The 20,000-nt window shown below is 39.8% G+C and overlaps 1 protein-coding gene across 7 annotated transcripts in view; it reads right to left on the reverse strand.

The window, feature by feature from the left end:
* cacna1da (calcium channel, voltage-dependent, L type, alpha 1D subunit, a) overlaps nucleotides 1-20,000 on the reverse strand; it is an 81,507-nt gene that overhangs the window by 12,001 nt on the left and 49,506 nt on the right. For 2 of the 7 annotated variants that reach the window (XM_081705143.1, XM_035520235.2), the window contains 16 exons: nucleotides 19,774-19,833; nucleotides 18,206-18,312; nucleotides 16,292-16,379; nucleotides 16,087-16,194; nucleotides 15,691-15,743; nucleotides 14,782-14,928; nucleotides 12,630-12,831; nucleotides 12,189-12,347; nucleotides 11,815-11,925; nucleotides 10,849-10,938; nucleotides 10,319-10,402; nucleotides 3,717-3,749; nucleotides 2,556-2,684; nucleotides 2,011-2,076; nucleotides 1,391-1,482; nucleotides 936-1,095 (listed from right to left, as the gene is read on the reverse strand). In XM_081705143.1, coding sequence (XP_081561269.1) covers nucleotides 936-1,095; nucleotides 1,391-1,482; nucleotides 2,011-2,076; nucleotides 2,556-2,684; nucleotides 3,717-3,749; nucleotides 10,319-10,402; nucleotides 10,849-10,938; nucleotides 11,815-11,925; nucleotides 12,189-12,347; nucleotides 12,630-12,831; nucleotides 14,782-14,928; nucleotides 15,691-15,743; nucleotides 16,087-16,194; nucleotides 16,292-16,379; nucleotides 18,206-18,312; nucleotides 19,774-19,833 — 1,689 coding nt within the window. Of the gene's footprint in view, nucleotides 1-935; nucleotides 1,096-1,390; nucleotides 1,483-2,010; nucleotides 2,077-2,555; nucleotides 2,685-3,716; nucleotides 3,750-10,318; nucleotides 10,403-10,848; nucleotides 10,939-11,814; nucleotides 11,926-12,188; nucleotides 12,348-12,629; nucleotides 12,832-14,781; nucleotides 14,929-15,690; nucleotides 15,744-16,086; nucleotides 16,195-16,291; nucleotides 16,380-18,205; nucleotides 18,313-19,635; nucleotides 19,696-19,773; nucleotides 19,834-20,000 lie in introns of all 7 variants that reach the window. The other 5 variants (XM_081705145.1, XM_081705144.1, XM_081705146.1 and 2 more) reach the window with 5 other exon arrangements.

Genomic DNA, 20,000 nt, shown 5'->3' on the forward strand with positions numbered 1-20,000 from the left:
AATATCCAATCAGATTAACTCCTCTCGTAACCTTTAAAGCCAAGTACGAGCCGGCAACACAGCGGACAGACAGTCGCCATGGCAGCAGCAAAAAAACCCAGAAAAACAAAACAAAAAAAACCAAAAAACAAATCACAGATGAACTAGACATACTTGTCAGAAAGTACACTATGCCAAAACATATGGCACCTGAAGCAGACCTGAAGCTGAGGAGATTAAACTATCCTGGCAGGAGATGGCCCAAATCATACCAATTATTAAAAATACAAATTATGGTAATACAGGTTATTGTTACCATTACTGTTAATTGTGTTGAGAGTAAAATTCATATTTACATAATCATGGTATGAGTAATTATGTAATTAAATAAAAATAATACAATTTTCAATGCATAATTACATTCCAAGTCTCATTTACATTTACTAGTCATAATAGAATTGTTACAAAAAAACAAAAATTAAATTAAAAAAATTAAATGTAAAATTAGTTGTATTTAGTTAGTAACCGGGAGATACATATTTAATAGGGTGAGGTTCATGATCAAAATCCAGCTGGGAGAAATTGGGCACGTCCATGGAGGCAGGAGAGCAAGTGCTGTTTTAAGATGAAATTGCATCAAAAGCACCATCGCACTGGTGGGTTTGAAATGTCACAACCCTTTCTAAGCCACTCCACCAAGCTCGTCACAGGCGCATTTATTTCTGCTCACCAAATGGCAATAAATGCACTCGCGCCCTCCAAAATCAGTGAAATGTATTATCTGTAGACGTAAACCCACATCACGCTCCCTGGTGATTAAAGCCATACCCAGCCTCATGCGCATTATTACTCCATAACGCTATCTGGATCTACCAATCTAGACAGGAGAATAACATGACACAACAACCCACTAACGTGGCCAGAGTGAAGGACTCTGGCTGTGTGTGTGTACGTACCAGCCATGCACAGACCATGTAGAAGGTGATAAAGTAAGGGATAGCAAAGTTGCTACCACAGGACAACTCCTCGCCAGGGCTGTAATCCGACTCTGGGTCACACATCTGACCTGGCATACATGCCAGCATGATTTCCTGCCAGGCTTCTCCTGTAGCACACCTAAACACACACAAACACACACATAAACACACATAGACATACAAATACAGACTGAAGCAAAGAAAGTTTCAGATTTGTTCTTTTTTTAAGTTGTTAGACTATTTTATCACTTGTTTTATTTTTTTGTGGTTAGAACTTGCTTGGCATTTTTAGGTACTGTGTATAGAATAAAAATCCTTTTACATATTTTCAGATAAACCGACCAACTTATTAAGTGTATTAAATTACCCAAAGTACCCTTAAAATTCTGCCAGGGGAGATGAAAACAAGAACAGGAGTATGCTTCCTCTCTAACCTGAACAGAAGCAGCACCGACTGGGAAAAACATTGGAAGTTGTTGTTTCTGGTGATTGGTGTTCCATCCACCATTGCTATCTTCCCAAACATCTGAAGGAAAAACAGACAGACACACACAGACAGACAGACAGACAGACAGACAGACAGACAGACAGACAGACAGACAGACAGACACACACACACACACACACACACACACACACACACACACACACACACACACACACACACACACACACTCATCCCATAAGGACCAGCAGACCCTCAGTTCAAATCACAGCTACAATGCCCTTGTCTAAAAATTGCTGAAAGATTAAATTACAACTGGTAAAGGAACCTGACCTACACTAACACTCACTCTAAAATATTCAGAAAAGCTTACTTTAGAATGTTCACACACAAAGCTCACTTTACAATGCTCAGCCTGTTAGCACACTTTAGAATCCAGAAGGAGAAAGAGCCACACACTGTAGTCACACACAACTGCACTGTTTGGACCGACCTGGAATCTGAATTTGGACCGACTTGGAATCTGTGTGCATCTGTGCACATGCGTGTGTGTGTGTGTGTGTGTGTGTGTGTGTTGGCATTTCATGGACACACGGACGAGGCTCTCACCTGCATGCCGATGACGGCATAAATGAAGAACACCATGGCGATGAGTAGGGCGACATATGGCAGAGCCTGTATGGAGCACAATCACAAGTACGGTGTAAACAAACAAACAAAATAACGTCACTCAACACTAGTGAGTGCAGAGTGTATATAATTATGTGCATACATGAAAAATGGATATCTACTGAGCTGTGTAGTTAGGCTGCAGTCCTAATCTAACATATAATCAAGCTATAAGTGTTTTCAGGAGCATCTGAATATTTTAGTGAAGCATGTTAGATTGTGGTTATAATAAACCAAATTGTAAACTATTAAAAGCAATATCTCATGTACAATGGCACACAGAAAGAGACAGTGAGAGTGTGTGTTTGTGCGTTTGTGTGGACTGAATGGACTTCACTGCTGATTTCTAAACATGTAAATATTTTTTAAAGTTGTCTGGAAGCTTGTGAGTGTATTAAGAGATGTGTTGAGAGGTTTAGTGTTGTTTTGAGACATTTGGCGGTGGATTAGGGTGTTGGGTGGTTTTGACAGATAGAACGCCTCACCTGGATGGACTTAATGAAGGTCCACAGGAGGGTACGAATGCCCTCCCCTTTGCTGAGTAGTTTGACTAATCGCAACACTCGAAACAGCCGGAAGAAGGTAATGGAAAGGCCTGACTTTTCTTCCGCATTCTGTGATTTAAGGAGTCAGAGTTAGAGAATGAGAAACATGAGAAACAGGAAGCCAATAGCATCGGGCTGTGCTTCAGCTGCCTGACCAGCAGGAGACAGCACACTTAATCATCAAAGTGTGAGCTCATTTTGGTTTACTGCATTGTGGGTACTAATGCAAGACTTATATTTGTTATCTACCAATCACTAAAGCCTTACAGTGGCACTTTAGCACTTTATTCAATGTTTCCCTTTTTTTTAATTTGAAGAATGTGATTCAACATTTAAGATATATGTTAGAATGTTAGATGTTAAAGTTACAGCTGGTCAGACTTTTGCTGAAGCATTGTCAGGCACCTGTAGAATAAAAGCCAGTCCTTAAAGAGGAAGAGGAATTAACAGGAAGGAGCATGCTGGCCTAAATAAACCTGGCCATACTTAACACGCGTTGGCACAAGCATGGCATTCTCAACCCCGAGTCACTGCATGCGAACTTACAGGGGCCCCAAACCCCTAGTCAAAGGTTATCCTGAGGTCACAACCGTACCCAACAACCTGACCTCATGGGGCCCACATCATGCAGCAGTGTCAGCGCTACAAACGTGAGGGAGCCAGCAACCCCCCACACTCACGTCTGCGCACACACACACACACACACACACACACACGTACGCACACGCACGCCCACACACACACACACACACACACACACACACACACTCTCTCTCTCTCTCTCTCTCTCTCTCTCTCTCTCTGCCACGTTTGAGTGACACTTTCCCTCGTTAAAGAAAGAACAGTTGAATGATGAAACAAAGAAACAGGAACATAAACATAAAGAAACAAAACATAAAGCAAACCCAAGGAACATGAAAGCAAAACAAAAACCAAATTTAATTAAAGCCAAATGAAAAGTATGAAATCCAAAAAGTCACTTTAAGAAGGGGCAGAGATAGCTGAGGTTATATCATAAAATATTTTAAATACAGAATTTCAACGGAAACTTGATAAAAGAAAGTAGATTGTAATTATGGTTGATGCCCAGTAGTATCTTACCCCCGCCTCATCCAACTTTGGAGGCTCCGTGGGCTTTAAAATTAAAGAACCACATTAATCAATCATGCACACACAGCCACACAAAATCTGCACACCACTAAACCTTTTAACACACAAAGATAATACAACTTTTAACCAAACAAACTGCTTATCACAAACTCTAACACAACATCACTAATAGGTAGTAAATAGCATCTCCACACATAAGACCACTTAAGTATCTTAACAACAGTAAATTAGGGCTGTGCGATATGACTAAAATATCACATCCTGATATAGGTAGGTAATTTCATATGGCTGTAATGATGCACATTTTTTGTAAATACAATGGTTTATATAAGACCTATTTCTTATTATATATTTCACATCTTATACTGTGTATAATTACAATTACATTATACTGTGGTATGACCAAAGCCTATATAACTACCTATATAGAGGTAGTTATAAAAAATAAAATTTTAACTGTTCATAGTGTTAAAGTTGATTACTCTCTAATTAGCTATACAACTAGTTACACGGCCAAGGCTGACCACGCATACCCTCAGCATCCTATTCTGGATCAGAAAAATAAAGTCTGTGAAAATGCCCATACTTATTTTAACAGAGATTAAATAGTTTTAAGAGGAGATTAAATAGTTAAACAGTAGAAAAAAAAAAAAAAAAACTAGATTACACTGAGGTAAAAATAATAATAATAATTAACTCTAAAAAAATCTAGATATCTATTATATATAACCATATATAGTTAAGATGTACAGTAAGTGTGGTGAAACCAAAAATCTGCATCACTATTTTAAAATTAACTACTCTCAAGGTTTAGGTTGGACCCCAATTTACAATGGAACTTAAGTTCAGCTGGTGCAACTGGTTCCTGCTCTTCAGTATGGCTACTTTTCAGCTGCATTCCTTCACCAGTTCTTCACACAGCATTACACCATCCATTATAATATCCTCCGCTTGTTGTCTTGGTATATTTCCAAGTGTTGTTGTAGTTTATTTTTATTTGAACTTGTTCTTGTAGATAGCTAGCCAAAACTTGCATTTCTAAGTTTATTAACCTTCTAGAGTTTATTAAACCTGCTAGAGTGTTTGAGATTTGGCATTCAGAGTAACATCCATATTTGATGGTATTGTCTTAACGCAAAGTCCTTCTGTCCTCACAAGATATATCATCATATCGCACAGCACTACAGGAAATCATTCAACAAAGAAATCAGAACACCTCATGTTGCAAAAAAATGTAATAAAATAACTGCAGAAAACTAGATCTGTCTACATAACCTTAATCTATTCACATAACAACACCGCTCTAAATTACATCAAAGACTTGGGATACTAATGTGACAAACAGAACAAATAGCACAACAGCATGAAATAGCAGGACCCTATGCAAAGACAACATTCTGAACATCTGACAAGTTCAGCCAAAATGGTGACAAGACAGTGTGTGGATGTGCATGTCCAGACATCTTAGAGTCTTCTTCACAAATGAAAAAACAGGCCTACCAAATTCAATCAAAGAGTGGCATCACAAACTATTTCTGAACATATAGCTGACATCTGAACGTAACGGTGTGGACTGTCAAGCCAGCTCCATTACACTCTATATTGTTAATGGCACATTTACGTGCCTTCAACAGGCAAAATATGATGACCAGTAATGTATGACTGACTCTGAAATTCCAACAGACTCAGCAATCAAACATAAACCAGAGCAAAATGTTCACGCATAGCACCTATGAAACAAAAGCCAAAAGCATTTCTAAAAACTTATTTAAGATATACACTTGGACAGATACATACAAATGTGCCAGCAAATGTGTAACAGGAAGCAAATCTGATTTAAGGATCATTTCCTGAAATGGAGGCAGGTATTGAGCATCCTCAGTCTGCAGGCCCCAAAAGCAATTAGTTTCTCGCTCTTTCTGATGACCTCACAGCAGCAACTTCTGATGATGCATTAACATGACTGTAATCATACACATAGTTGATATGTCCCTTTGTCACTGCTATCCAATCTTATACAAACATACACATTTATGCACACACAGACACACACACTTCTCACTCAGAGGACCACAAACACATATACACATACAAGTAAATAAAGAAAAGAGTCTATTAAGAACATGAAACATAGTGAAGTGTTCTTCAGTAAGAGGGAATATAAAAGGCTCCAGACAGGCAAGGCCTTTCTCAGTCCAAGCTACAGTACTGAACCCCTTCGTTTTAACACAGAGGATGTACTGTTTTTGAGTCCGTAAGAGGTAAATGGGCAAAAATGCTAAAACGAATACGTTTTCTAGAATGTCCTAGTCATAACACTTGGTGAAACATGCACATAGCACTGCCAAACAGCAGACAAGCATCGGGGCACTCTCCCTCTCCCCATTACACACACGCACAGACAAGCATGCAGACACACTCCCATTCATTCACACTGAATAAGGAGAGGAGTTTTTCATAGGCATTGTAGCCTCCTCATGCATGTTGGACAGAACCCTGTATTAGAGTGCCTCTCGACACTATCACAGTCCTGTGCAAGAGGACAGGCCGACAGAAAGAGAACCAGGAAAAAAACAAAACAAAACAGAAAGGCCTAGAGAGAAAGAGGCAAGGAGAGACACATGCAAAAAAGAAATTGAGAAATAAAAGAGAAAGATGCGAGAGAATTCAGAGAGAAAGCCACAGTATGAGAGAAAGAATAAGACAAGAGAAAGAAAACAGGAAAGAGACGAACACGAGAGACAGTCAACATGCACCCTGGCTGAATTCTACACACCTTCTCTACCCATGATCCCTTTCTCTGTCTCATCTGAGCTCTAAAAGCTCACTAGAGGGAGGCAGAAGAAAGACAAGACAATCACACGCCATACTGCACTCTCATCGACAGACACAAGCTCTCATCCTGCCTGGTGCCCCTTTCAACAGACTGGGGAACCCAAGAAATCCAGTGCAGATCTATGAGAAGTTTCTTGGTTTTCAGATAGGGCCTGGCTATTGGCAAGCTCACCGACAGGTTTTCTATATATTAGGGTTGTGATTGGACTGATCATCATTAGTGGGCAGTTTGTGGGTGATTTAAAAAGAATGAGATTATGTGCAAATACAATATTTAAAATAATCTTTGTCGTGTACAGAATGTTCTCAGTAGTTAGGTGAGCATGGATCTCAAAGAGCTCTACTGAAAACAAAAACTTAAAGTGACCTGAAATGTAAGAAGGTATTCAAGGTGTTCGTTGAGAAGACAAATTAGGGTTTAAGAACTTTTAAAGTAGCAAATAAATATTGTCAGCACTGTGTAAAATGAAAAAAAAAAAGAAAAGTAAAACATAAAACCAAATTGGCTTTCTTAGATATGGCGTATGTATCAATTTTTTTGTCCTCTTTATATGGTTTTGAATAATTTACAATCAACAGCAGTTTTGTTACCAACATTATAAGTCCATGCACTCAAGCTGTGTTAGTCTTCATTCTTCAAACTACTTTCGGGATTCGTATATTACTATGTGAGTGCAAAATCACCTATTTGCAAAGACACTGCTCTGTATTTTGCAGCCTTATTTATAAACACCGCAAATTGCTTATGCATTAAGGAAACACAAAACGTATGTACTATTTTACTCATTTGAAAGACACAGTCCTTCTTACATCCTGTCAATTGATCAGATTGGGTAGTTTTTTGCAGATTTTAACAAGTTTGCTTGTGTTTTTGCATGTGCAAACCTTGAACAAATAGGGCCTGTGTGTGCTAAGCTAATTGCTACTGGATATTCTTTGTGCATTCTGTCTGATTACGGCAAGTTCCTGTGCAGATTCAATCTATTCAGTTTGCTGCCCTGTGTGTTACTGGATAATTTGTTTACTCTGAACACTCTGTGTTCCTAACTGTAAGTGGACACTATGCTTGTTTTGTTCTGATTGTACTGTACAGTCCACTATTCTGATTGTCACATCAGTTCTGAGCTCCACGGCCAGTCTGTCTAGAGCTGGACAGGGAAGAGGTATAGAAAGAGAAAAGGGACAGAATTTATGATGAATTAGCATGGCAGGGACTAACCACTTCAGGTTTGGGGCCAAACAGCAACTGCAGAACATGAACTAATGTTAGCATGTGGTGTAGCAACTACATTTTCCAGCATGCAATGGTGGATGGACAAACACCACTATAACTTGATGAACAGCACACATACCCATGAGTGGGCATCAGACAGCATAGATATAGCTAGTACTAGATCAGATAATGTGGTCTTTATAATGCATTTGTAAGTGCTGTTTTAGATCTAGTAGGGTTATATCTATGGCTACATAATTTAGTATGACAGCAAGTCACAAAGAAAGTAGGAAAAAATTTAATGTGCTTCACAAGGCCTTTACAACTTTTAAAAATAATATATACATGGTGTGTGTGTGTGTGTGTGTGTGTGTGTGTGTGTGTGTGTGTGTGTGAGGGTTTTAGCTAAAGCACTATTACTATACACTAACGTTAAACCAAATAATATTCAGGTCCATGTGAAACAAATATATGCTGAATATCTACAAAGACAGACATAGACAGAGAAGAAAAACAGCACAATTAACACATAGAGACAAAGACATATGCAAGACACACACACACACAGACAGGACCATACATACTTACACCAACACAAAGCCGAACCATGCTGAACCACAGTCATACACATCTATATAGGGACACAGACTAACATATATATATATATGTATACACCAGAGACCAAACAAACAATAAACATATATTGTGCAAACATGTATACAGCCACATATATATACACGACACAAACACCTATAGGGACATATACAACACGTGGTCACACGTGGACAAATGACAACTCCAGAGAGACAGCTTGGCAGCTTAGACAGCTGTGTATAGAATGTGTGAGCGTGTGAGTGTTGTTCTTCCATTGTGAATGTAATATGCAGAAGTTTCACAGCACTGACAGACACAACTTAGCAGCAAACACCATCAGCACTGTGGAGGAAAGGCCTCCACTGTGTGTGTATGGAATACCCAGCCCCTCCCTGTCACCATGGCCACCGAGTACAGCATGGGAATATCATCAGAAATGACACGCATGGAAGTGGTCTTTGGGCATTTACCACATATCACAAACAACTCTCCAGATCTTTTAGGGGCTTTTTTTAACTTGGTCGTGATCTTAATTCCAGGACTTCTCAGGACTTTCCTAGAATTATTAGCTCCAAAAATGTGAGTCATATTTCGATACTGAACATGGTGTGCATGGTCCCGGAAAGTGGTAGAATATTCCATTCACATTCATGAATTGTTTTATCCTTTTTCAGTACTCAATTGCGTATTTTTGATAGTGATGTAGTTTAAGTACAGTAAAGTTGAAGAGAAAAGACCGAAGCTTTACTGTCTTCATGCCGTATTAGCAAATGGAGATCTTTATGAGATGTCCATAGCCTGGTCACCACTGTTAAAATCAGACTTGAGTTCTAGAATTCTTCCATGTCAGCAGACAATGTGTTAAACGTCTAGAGCTCAAGCTGGGTTAGTCCAGATTTGTTAAGCCAAACTGGGGCACGAAGCGGAAGTTAAGACATCTGACAGCTTGACCCCCAGGCTAAGACATTATCTGTATTCTTGTAGACCAGAGTATTTGCTGATCTTCAAGTTACATGCATCTGAAGTTGAGGCCAACTGTTTTTAGTAGCAACTGGTAGCAAAGACAACTTCAGGATCAGGCAAAAAATGAGCCTGACACTTTCATAGCTCTGATCTACATGAACATAAGGGTTACACTTTCAGACTGGGAGAACTTCAACCTCACAAAACGTTTGGAAATATTTTAAGAGTTGGGGCAGAGAGCCATTATGAAGGAGACCGAAGCAAAGAGAACAGCGCATCCCGCCATACTTGCCTCTTTCAATTTCTACGGAAACAGAATAAATAAGAATAGGGGTTAGAAAAACCACATTGTGGTTTCCATGGTGCAAACTGTGTAAGCAATGTAACATATCAATTATCCCAACCTTCTCAAGAACCCATCATAGAGACATCAAAAACTCGGTCACACAAAACAATTGAAAGAGTTCCAGCTGATTATATAGCAAGGTTTGATGTATTTAACACAACTTATGATACAGACAGGTAATTGGAATAAATATTGTCTTGACAATAAATATTGTCTTCTTTTTTTTTTACATTTGAAAAAATATTTTTTGCAGGCTAAAATGTTGCATATTTCACATGGTATTTTCCATCTATTTCCAGTGTCCTTGGGACTTCCAGTTCCCATTAGAACTTCTAGTGACAAAACACAACAGAACTGAACAATCACAGACAACATCTACTAAATGAAACCTTGCAAAAAAACACTGGGGAAAGAGGCAAGATGGCTTAATTTTACTTCTGAATAATGCCGCCATCTTCACCCACATACTCTTGGATATAAAGACTGATTATATTTGGAATTTCCATAATGTAAATTTCCATGAGCATACATGACATACATGTCTTAGGCTTATGCAACATATAAAACCCACAGTATTGTTGTCCCGACATGGTTTTCTTGCATGGTTTCTCATCTAATAGAAGCAAAGATGGTCATACTTACGTTGATTTCATTGACAGCAATATCTATGATGCTACCCACTACAATTAAGGCATCAAATGCGTTCCAAGCATCAGTGAAATAATGCTGTTAATATAAAAACCACAACCACAGGGGGCAAGGGAAAAGAAGAGAGGAGAAGAGAGGAGAAGAGAGGAGAAAAGAGGAGAAGAGAAGAGAAGAGAAGAGAAGAGAGGAGAAGAGAAGAGAAGAGAGGAGAAGATAGGAGAAAAGAGGAGAAGAGAAGAGAAGAGAGGAGAAGAGAAGAGAAGAGAAGAGAAGAGAAGATAGGAGAAAAGAGGAGAAGAGAAGAGAAGAGAAGAGAAGAGAAGAGAAGAGAAGAGAGGAGAAGAGAAGAGAAGAGAAGAGAAGAGAAGAGAAGAGAAGAGAAGAGAGGAGAAGGGAAGAGGATCAAAAATAAAGGTTATGGAAGACAGGGAAAAATTAAGGAAAAAAGAGAAAGACAGAAATTAGAACTCGAGTTGTCAGAAGAGATGAGATTTTTGAGTGAAAGTTACTTTAAAGGAGCTCACAGGGGGCTGAGACGTTCCCTTTAAGTCACAGAGCTGTAACAGACCATTACAGAGCAAAGAGAATTGACAGGACCTAAAGCAGAGGTAGAGCTGGGGGAGAGGGGAGGGGCTTACTTACATCGATCTCACTGAGCACAATGTCAACTAAGCTGCCGATCACCACCAGAGCATCAAACACATTCCACGGGTCTTCAAAATAGCCCTTAGGCGGGTAACAAGGGGCAGGTGTGCTGGGTTAGCTATAACTACTACACCATTTACATAGAAAACTGGGTATGTATCACAATTCATATCAATGCAGCATTGTCCTAAGTGGCTATTAGCAGTGGGTTTTGAGTTCAAAGGATCATGCATTAATGATTGAAATATATATTAGATTAATGGTGCCCACTCACACCCACAAAAGTGTCACTAAGGAACTAGGCTGCAACTATGAAAGAGTGCCTGAGTTAACTCTGAGAGGTAAGTGAAAGCTCACACTTGTGGGTAAGACAGGGTACCACTTCCCTGTACTATGCTAATACCTGTACCTGTGTCAATACATTTAGCATGTAGTTAAGCAATTTAGAGAGAGAGAGAGACAGAGAGAGAGAGAGAGAGAGAGCGAGAGAGAGAGAGATGAAAGTATTTGAGCACTGCACACCACACTGAATCTCTTACAAGCTTTCTGTCCTTCTTCTTAACAAAGAGCTGGGCACAGGAAAAAGGAGTTGTACAACTATTATACAACTAATCTTTAAGAAATGTATATTTATTTTAAAGATGATAAAAGATTGTGTAAGTGGGCTATTATGTTAGCATTCCTTGCATTTGTGAAAGTGTATGTTTCTCATGAAAGATGGCGTGTATTTATGAGCTGTATTTTTTATGTGAATGATAATGTTTATTTATGAGGTGTGTGTGTCCCAATACAGTGGTGTAAATGGTGTACGCACACATGCATTTAGGTATGTACACATAACCAACCGTAGGTTTGTAGGCAATTAGTTTCACGACCATCTCCACAGTAAAGACTGCTGTGAATATCATATTCAAGATGTCCATCACATGGCTAAATTCCGCAGACTGCTCAAAGTGCTACAGTGGTGGGAAAGAGAGACATTAGAGTTTTCAAAGGTTTGCCTGTTGTTAGGGTTACACATGGATAGCATGCAGTAAAATGCTGTGGCAACTATGATCTACAACCTGTTTGCAGCCAGGTGGATATGAGTCAGAGCCAAGCCTGATTTCGAGAAATGCTAAAATACGTGGCAAAAGCAAAGGCATATAGGCACGAGCACACACACACACACACACACACACACACACACACACACACACACACACACACACACACTTACCTGCACTGCTAGACAGAGGATATTGAGAATAATGAGCACCAGCATGACATATTCAAAGACTGCAGAGTTGACCACGAGCCAGAACTTGTACTGGTAGGGGTCTGTGGGGATGAATTGCTTGATGGGCTCAGCATTCAGCGTGTACTCCACACACTGCCTCTGTGGAGGCACAAGGAGATGCAGGGACGCACTCACAAACAAGCACACTCAGTCTACAGCAACAGTAAAGAAACACCTACACACAGAAATGCCAAAAACATTGAAGAGTCAAAGAGAGAAAAGACATGCTGAAGAAGTAAAATTCATCTCTCCTTTATTTGTTCTCTTTATCACTATCCCTCTCTCTCTCTGACACACACTCACACATAAACCAACGTACACACACACACACACACACACACACACACACACACACACACACACACACACACAAAGACACACCTGGTTCTTGTCCAGCTCACAGTTCTTGTACTCGCTCTCGCCTTGCTCCTGGAATGTCACGATGACGAAACCCACAAAGATGTTCATCATGAAGAAGGCGATGATGATGATGTAGATGATGAAGAAGATGGAGATTTCCACGCGGTTGTTGAAGACGGGGCCATGGTTCACACTATATGAGTCAATGGCTTCATAGAGAAGTCTGATGGAAAGAGGGAAGATAAGTCAAAAACAAGGAGACAGCAGAAGGAGAAGAAGATTCTATCCTGCTGCCTGTTTGACCATTTTTATTGTCTTTTTTATTGTCATAAATTCTTAGATGCAAAAAACCCTCATGGACTTGATAAAGCATTCTCCAGAAGGTGGTGCTCTTCCCTTTATATTCTATTAAAGTGATATTTAAATCAGGGACTGCTGAGAAGTTCATGTGGATGGGACCACATGTAAAGAGGAAAACCTGAACATTTAACATATTGCATGTTTCAGTGACATTTTATTTAGATGCTCTTTTGTTACAGCACAATACAATGACCTGCGAATTGCAGTGATTTCAAATTAGTGCTTGAAATAAAATGTACACTAAAATGCAATATAATGACAAATATAGGCTATTGTAAAGAGTTGACACGGGAAGCAGTGACAGGGGAGGTTTAAACCAGCCCGAAGAAGGGAAGAAAGCATAAATACCACTGCACTTCATCTTCGCCTCGAACGAGCAGAAAAAAATCTTATAGGCACGAAAAGTAATCTAGAACAATATGTATTAAGTAAAAGAACTTTGCTAGAAATTTGCTATGACGTGTTACTGTTAGCATTACCATCTTTACTTTGTGATTCTTATTTTTCCCAGCAGGGTTAATTAGCTACTGTCACGGACTGCTCCTCCCCATAAGTCATGTGGTACGGCCCGCCGCACGCAGGGGGATGTACCACGCCCTCCGGGATTACACTCGCGTGTATAGGGTTGGCTGTTAAGTGTCAATGTGTCTCTTTAAACCCCTGTCCGTGTGTGCTCCCTTTGTTGGTCATTGTTGCCGCGTGTGTGTTCAAGTAGATCTCTGTAGCTGTAAGGTTCGTTTGTATAGTCTCGTGTCCTATTCATTATAAATGTTGTATGCGAGTGCCACATTTGTCTTACGTGTTTATTGTTAATAAATGTTCTGCACTAAGTCTGTATGTCCTGCCCCGTGCCCTGCCGTACTCAGGCCACAATTGTTACAGCTACCTGTCAAGCAGAAATCTGGCTAACTTGGCGCTGAGTTTCATTATCAATCCTTTCAGGTCCCATAGCCCTTTCTATCAATGAAAAACTGCTCCAATGTTTATAATTCTTTATTATTATAAATATTTATAATTCCTTCTTTTCACCTTGTCTTTCTTCATGTATCATTTTCTGTTTACTTGTCTATCATATAAGATGTTGGCAAGGAAGGAAGGACAGTTTTTTCAGTGATAGTGGTTGTATATCCACCATTGATTTGCAGAGTCTGGATGTGCTTGACCGAGTAAGAGCATGTGTGTGCACAAAAAGTGAATGACACTCAGTAAGATATTCCTCCTGGCTCTGATTGGTTGTTCTGATTTGGGCGCAGTGGGTTCTCGCAAATAGCATTAGGAGGAGTAAGTGGAGTCAGGAGAGCCTGACCTTTTCACAAATGGTCTGTCTCATGTACTACTGTCAGGACACAGTGACAGTTAGAAAATATGACAAATGTATTTTTATACAGATTACCTACTGCTGCTTTGTAGCCAATACAGCACAACACAGAATTATGGAAAAGCACAACATCACTTAATGACACAACACCACTGTCAACAGCGAGAGACTGGCTGGCTGTCAATTACATACTGTACAGTGCCTCCACACTATACATAATTACTGACATCCAGGTAGACTCTATGCCTATACAAACCAGATATCTATCACCTGGTAAATCCCATAACACCTCACTCTCCTGCTTTTTTCACCTTGCATCTACGTTGATCTCATGCATGGAATACATCTGATAGAAATCCATTTGATGGGAAAATCCATTTGATGGAAAAAAGCAATGGAGAACTTTGACCCCTGAGCACTGTACCTGACCAGGGTTGGTTGAAATACCCCAACAGCAAAGGGCAGGAAAAGTAAGTAGGTTTAAGTGGGTCTTACTTCGGCCAACCCTCAAACGTGGACACAGTGAAGAGGGCCATCATGGCCTTGAGCACGTTGTCAAAGTTGAAATCGCCATTTTTCCAGATGCGCTTCTGAAGCATAGGTTTGTTTATGTCTCCATCTTTGAAGGCGATAAAGTTGCCCCTGACAGAGAGGGGGAAAGTCAGCAAAACACTGAGCAAAGATACCATTTTTGAAGGACTCAGCAATCTTAATAGACACAGCTTTAAAATAACATTTTTGTCATTTTTGTCCCGGTGAAATGTGTTTATAAATATACATTGAAAAGATTACCTCCTATAAACTTAAAAATTAATGCAATTAATAATGGTACACAACATTCTTTTTCAGTTGCTGTCATTTCTATCTTCAGGTGAGACCTCATAAAGAACAGAAAGTAGGTACTACAGTGATATATGATTGTGCAGATGACACTGAACATGGAATTGTTTTTAGGTTTGAAGTTGTAATGACCATTTGTAACACAAACATTTAACATTTTGATCTCCAGCAGAATTCTATGAAGCAAGTTTTCCAGCATTTTATTTCTCCTTTTTAATTAAGTATTTCATGATGTGCAAATTTTGTTTTTACAGGGAAAAAACTGAGTGTGGATGTAAGTGTATGTGAGTATGTATTGTGTGTATGTGTGCACATATGTGTGTAGGTTTGTGGGTGTATATTGAAGTATGCATGTAACAGTGCATGTGAAAGGTAAATTGGGTGTGTACGCAAGTGTGCGGAATTTATGGGACTTATTTACACATGCAGGTGGGTGTACATGAAGAATGTGTGTGATTGTGTGTGTGTATGCGCATTCCTGCATACGCAGGTGGGTACATATTGAGTGTGTATGTGTGTGTATATGGAGTTTGTATGCAAGTGTGTGTGATTTGTGGGACTTACTTGCACTCGTCTGGCGTTACTACGATTTCATCAGTGCAACGATAAAATTTCCCCTGTGAAGAATGAGCTGAGGTCAAGCATGCATGCCACAATCTGATGCTAACAACACCACGTTTAAAATAAGTGACCACAAAATATTAATCATATACAGAAACATCAACACAGTAATATATCAAAAAATTCAATGTTATTATTATTGCTGCTGCCTTTATTATTATTACAATATTTAATAATAACATTATTATGCAACTTTCTCTGTGTTGTGAGTTCATATTTTCTCTTGACTAGCAGTGAATGAAAGCTAATTGTGAACTGTCTACATAAACTGATTTACACAATAGCAATAGCTGTCATCCCCTATTCACACTGACACTGCTTGTGCTGAAACTAGCCTACCTTAAAGAGCTGCACTCCGATACAGGCGAACATAAACTGGAGCAGAGTGGTGACAACTACAATGTTACCGATGGTCCTGATGGCCACAAACACACACGAGACCACTTTCTGCAGGGGGAAAACAGTTTACACTGGCATAAACAAATGGCAACGCCTGACCCTGCTGCTCAAGACACACAGCATCTGGATGTGAACGTTTATGCACCTTCAGCCCTTTGGCTCTATTGATGGCTCTGAGAGGTCTCAACACCCGGCACACACGCAGGATCTTCACCGCGGAGATTGCTGAGGCACTGCACAGACAAACACGCATATCACATGCGTGGTACTTCATGACTAGTGCACGCACACAGTGTGGCGAAGCGCAAAGAAGAAAACATAAATCCACACAAAACACATCCATACAATATGTAATAATACCAAAGCTATATATTATAGCCTAAATACTCACTGTGCTTCAATACTAATACTACAAGCTTTATTTCTATAGCACTTTTTAAACAAGGTTTAGAAAATACTTTACAAAAGGATGCAATAAAAACTAAATAAAATGGAAAGAAAATTAAGATACAACAATAGGACTAAAATAAAATGGCATAAATTAAGATAAACAAAATTTAAAAACAAAATTTATTAAAATGTATGCATGCATGCCAAAATTCTCACTAAGCCATTTTTTCACTCTCTGCAAGCAAAAGATGGAGTTCTTTGAGTGGACAGTAGTCCAGTGTAACAAGAGTTGAAATAGAAAAAGACTAATATTCATCCTAAATTATTGTTTGTACAAATTCAATGTTGTTCAGTTTTGAGAATATATATACAGGGGTTAATGTTGTATTAGAGCAATGTATAAATTCTGGGTAGCACTACAATTCACATGCAACTGCAACACAACTACCAACCTCGGGGTTTTTGTTGATTTTCGCTGTTAGAATACATCTAAATGTATTTTTCTTTTCTTACTTTTAAGAGATCTCTATGCAGGTGCAGCAGTTAACCAAAAAGGGGGCAAATGTTTATGTGTATATGCAGGTACACTGTGGTTTGTTTTAAAAGTCTGAAATTTTTACTCGATCCGTAAAGGCAAAAAAAGGAATCTGTCTAGAATACATTCACTATATAATCGCATGGAAATGCTTAGTATGTTGTATCGTTTACTAGTTTTATTTTGTAATCTTTTTGTCATTTCATTTAAGTTTATTTTGTTTTTATGTACATTTATGTGAGTTATTCGCAAGGCTACATGAATGTACAAGTAGTCGTACTTGTGACGTGCAGAGGCAAAGCAGCATGTGGGGATGAGCCGTGTCTAACACAATGAACATTTATTTTACATAAAGACGACAACGTGGTTAGTGAACTATCCTGGTTCAAACATGGACACACTTATACGTAGACACAGGACTTATATACACACACACTAACAACACACAATAAGGAGCAGGTGTGATAGACAGGGAGGGCGTGGCCATACAGACGAACGAACACACACACAGGAAGACGTTTGCGGGGAAGCGCCGTATCGTGACAGTACTCAGTAGCACTGGGTACACTACTGAGAGATCTCTGTGCCGATGCAGGCCAATGCATATGCAGTGTATACGCAAGCCAGAGCTACTAAGGTCAAGCAGACAGGAAAACCAGAGTCTATCAGCTTCACTGAGTCTAGACCATGAGCACGTAAGGACACACACGCATGCCCCTGACACACTGATGACGAACTTGTCACACTTGCCACAGCAGACGAGTGTACAAAAATACAAAAGCATGTATTTTCACTGTTGGCTGCTGAGAGAATGGCCTGGAACGTGGACATATTTGTCAGGTGATAGAATGCAGTCATGCAAACATCACTTATATAGCCCTTAAAGTTAAGGTCGCTGTCAAAAGTAGCAACCAGGTTTTTGACACAAAACAACACGTGGACAACACGCTAGCTAAGACATTAGTCTTCGTGATCTTGTGTAACTTCTACACAGGTTTCAGCCCATCCAGAACCATGTAAAATTGCATGTTAACAATGCATGGACAACAACCACAGAACTGTGGTGTGTGAGTATAGACCTGGCAGCTATGCATTAGTTAGAGAGACTCAGTTAAGCAGTCCACTGGAACTCACTCTAGTCCGAAGGATGCCAGAGATATGCCCACAACCAGTATGTCCAGGAGATTAAAGGCGTTCCTCATGAATGCCCCCTTGTGAAGAAATGCTCCAAACGTCATCATCTGAGAGACGAACAAGGGACAGATTGCAGCCATTGGGGTTTAAATGGACCACACAATGTAGAAGACATGCATTCATCCTCCCTCCCCAACACACAGACACATGCACACACACACACACACACACACACACACACACACACACACACACACACACACACACACACACACACACATACACACACAGATAAACATATGTACACTCCTGGATATCACACTTATTAAAGACTGGTGAGCTCAGCACAGGATGCTAAAAGCTAAAGATAACAAAGAGATAAAAGCAGTGAGGAAAGAAAGAATAAATAATGAAAGCACATAGAAAATAGAGTGATAGCACAATCTGAAATGAGAACCCCACATAGTCACATCCATGTAAGCTGTTCTCTAAAAACACACGCTGCCCTGTTGCTCTGCTAAGACCGCAATGAGACTCTAGTGACCGCAGGGAAGCTCCACAGTCTCCTTATACTTAGGGCACAAAAGATGAGCCCAAACCAAAGCAATCATCTCCAAGAAACAAACAAGATGAAGAAGCGCATAGGAGTCATCTTCCAAGAACATGTTAATACAGCAGTTCCCAAAGAACCCAGAAGCATTGTGAGCAAGCTGCCCACAGCCACTGATCTATGACCACTATTGCATGATTTCTCTGACGTCTGGACAATGGAGACTGATCCTAGGTCAGCATATATGGGCATAACACCAGCTCCATTCAAGGTGGAAGCAAAGTGCTGTCCTGGCCCCTGTGGGTCTAGACATGATGCTGTAGCAATATGCATTTTTCTTAGGGGACTGTAGTCTGTATCATTCTCTCATTGCACACACTTGGCTTTGCCCCCTCTTTTATGTGTGAGCCAATCAGTTGTAAAGTTCTGGGTTAAGCGCAGGCTACAGAGGCCTAAGTGACTGAGTTAACCCAGTTTATGCCAAAACACACCAGCAACATTGTTGCACAGTTTTGCTTGTTGATAAGTCACTGAATACAATTCATAAACGAATTGCGTAAAAATATTGGGGCTTACATCATACCAATCAGAGGTGGACTGAACATCAGTCTTCTCCAGGATACGGACTGAACAAAGGCTAAAAAACCTGACAACTCTCGTGCCACAAAACATGAGACAGAACGTGTCTGACGGAGATGCAGTGGTATGCTGCTTTTTCTTTTCTTTTAACATTTAAAAGCGGTACAGAGAGAAAGAGATAGAGTGAAAGAGAAAGAGGAAAAAGACTAGAGAGAAAAAAGAAAAGAAAGGCATCAGGCCAGGTTTAAGGCTATGCTGGTGACACACACGGAGATAAAGCAGAAAGGTCACATGAGGTTACCTTCAACACGATCTCAAATGTAAACACACTAGTGAAGACAATATCTGCATAGCCTAGGACCTGGAATAAACCAGACGATTACAGAATTACTGATCCCAGCACAAGACACACACCACAGACAAGGAGCTCCGAATTTACCTTCAACATGATCTCTACAGTAAAGACAGCTGTGAAGGCATAGTCAAAGTAACCAAGTATCTGCAAAAAGCAATGTACATGTATAGCAAAGATTAAAGGCAACAGTGATGTGGAGGAGAAACATTGAACAGTGAAGTACAAAAGAGTTAGAATAAAGAAGCAAGGCAAGTAATAATCCTAATCATAAATAGCAACATCATTTATTAGATAGGGTGATCACTAAAACA

The sequence above is a fragment of the Electrophorus electricus genome, chromosome 22, assembly GCF_041902795.1.
Source record: "Electrophorus electricus isolate QZ-2024a chromosome 22, ASM4190279v1, whole genome shotgun sequence".
NCBI classification, from domain to species: Eukaryota; Metazoa; Chordata; class Actinopteri; order Gymnotiformes; family Gymnotidae; genus Electrophorus; species Electrophorus electricus.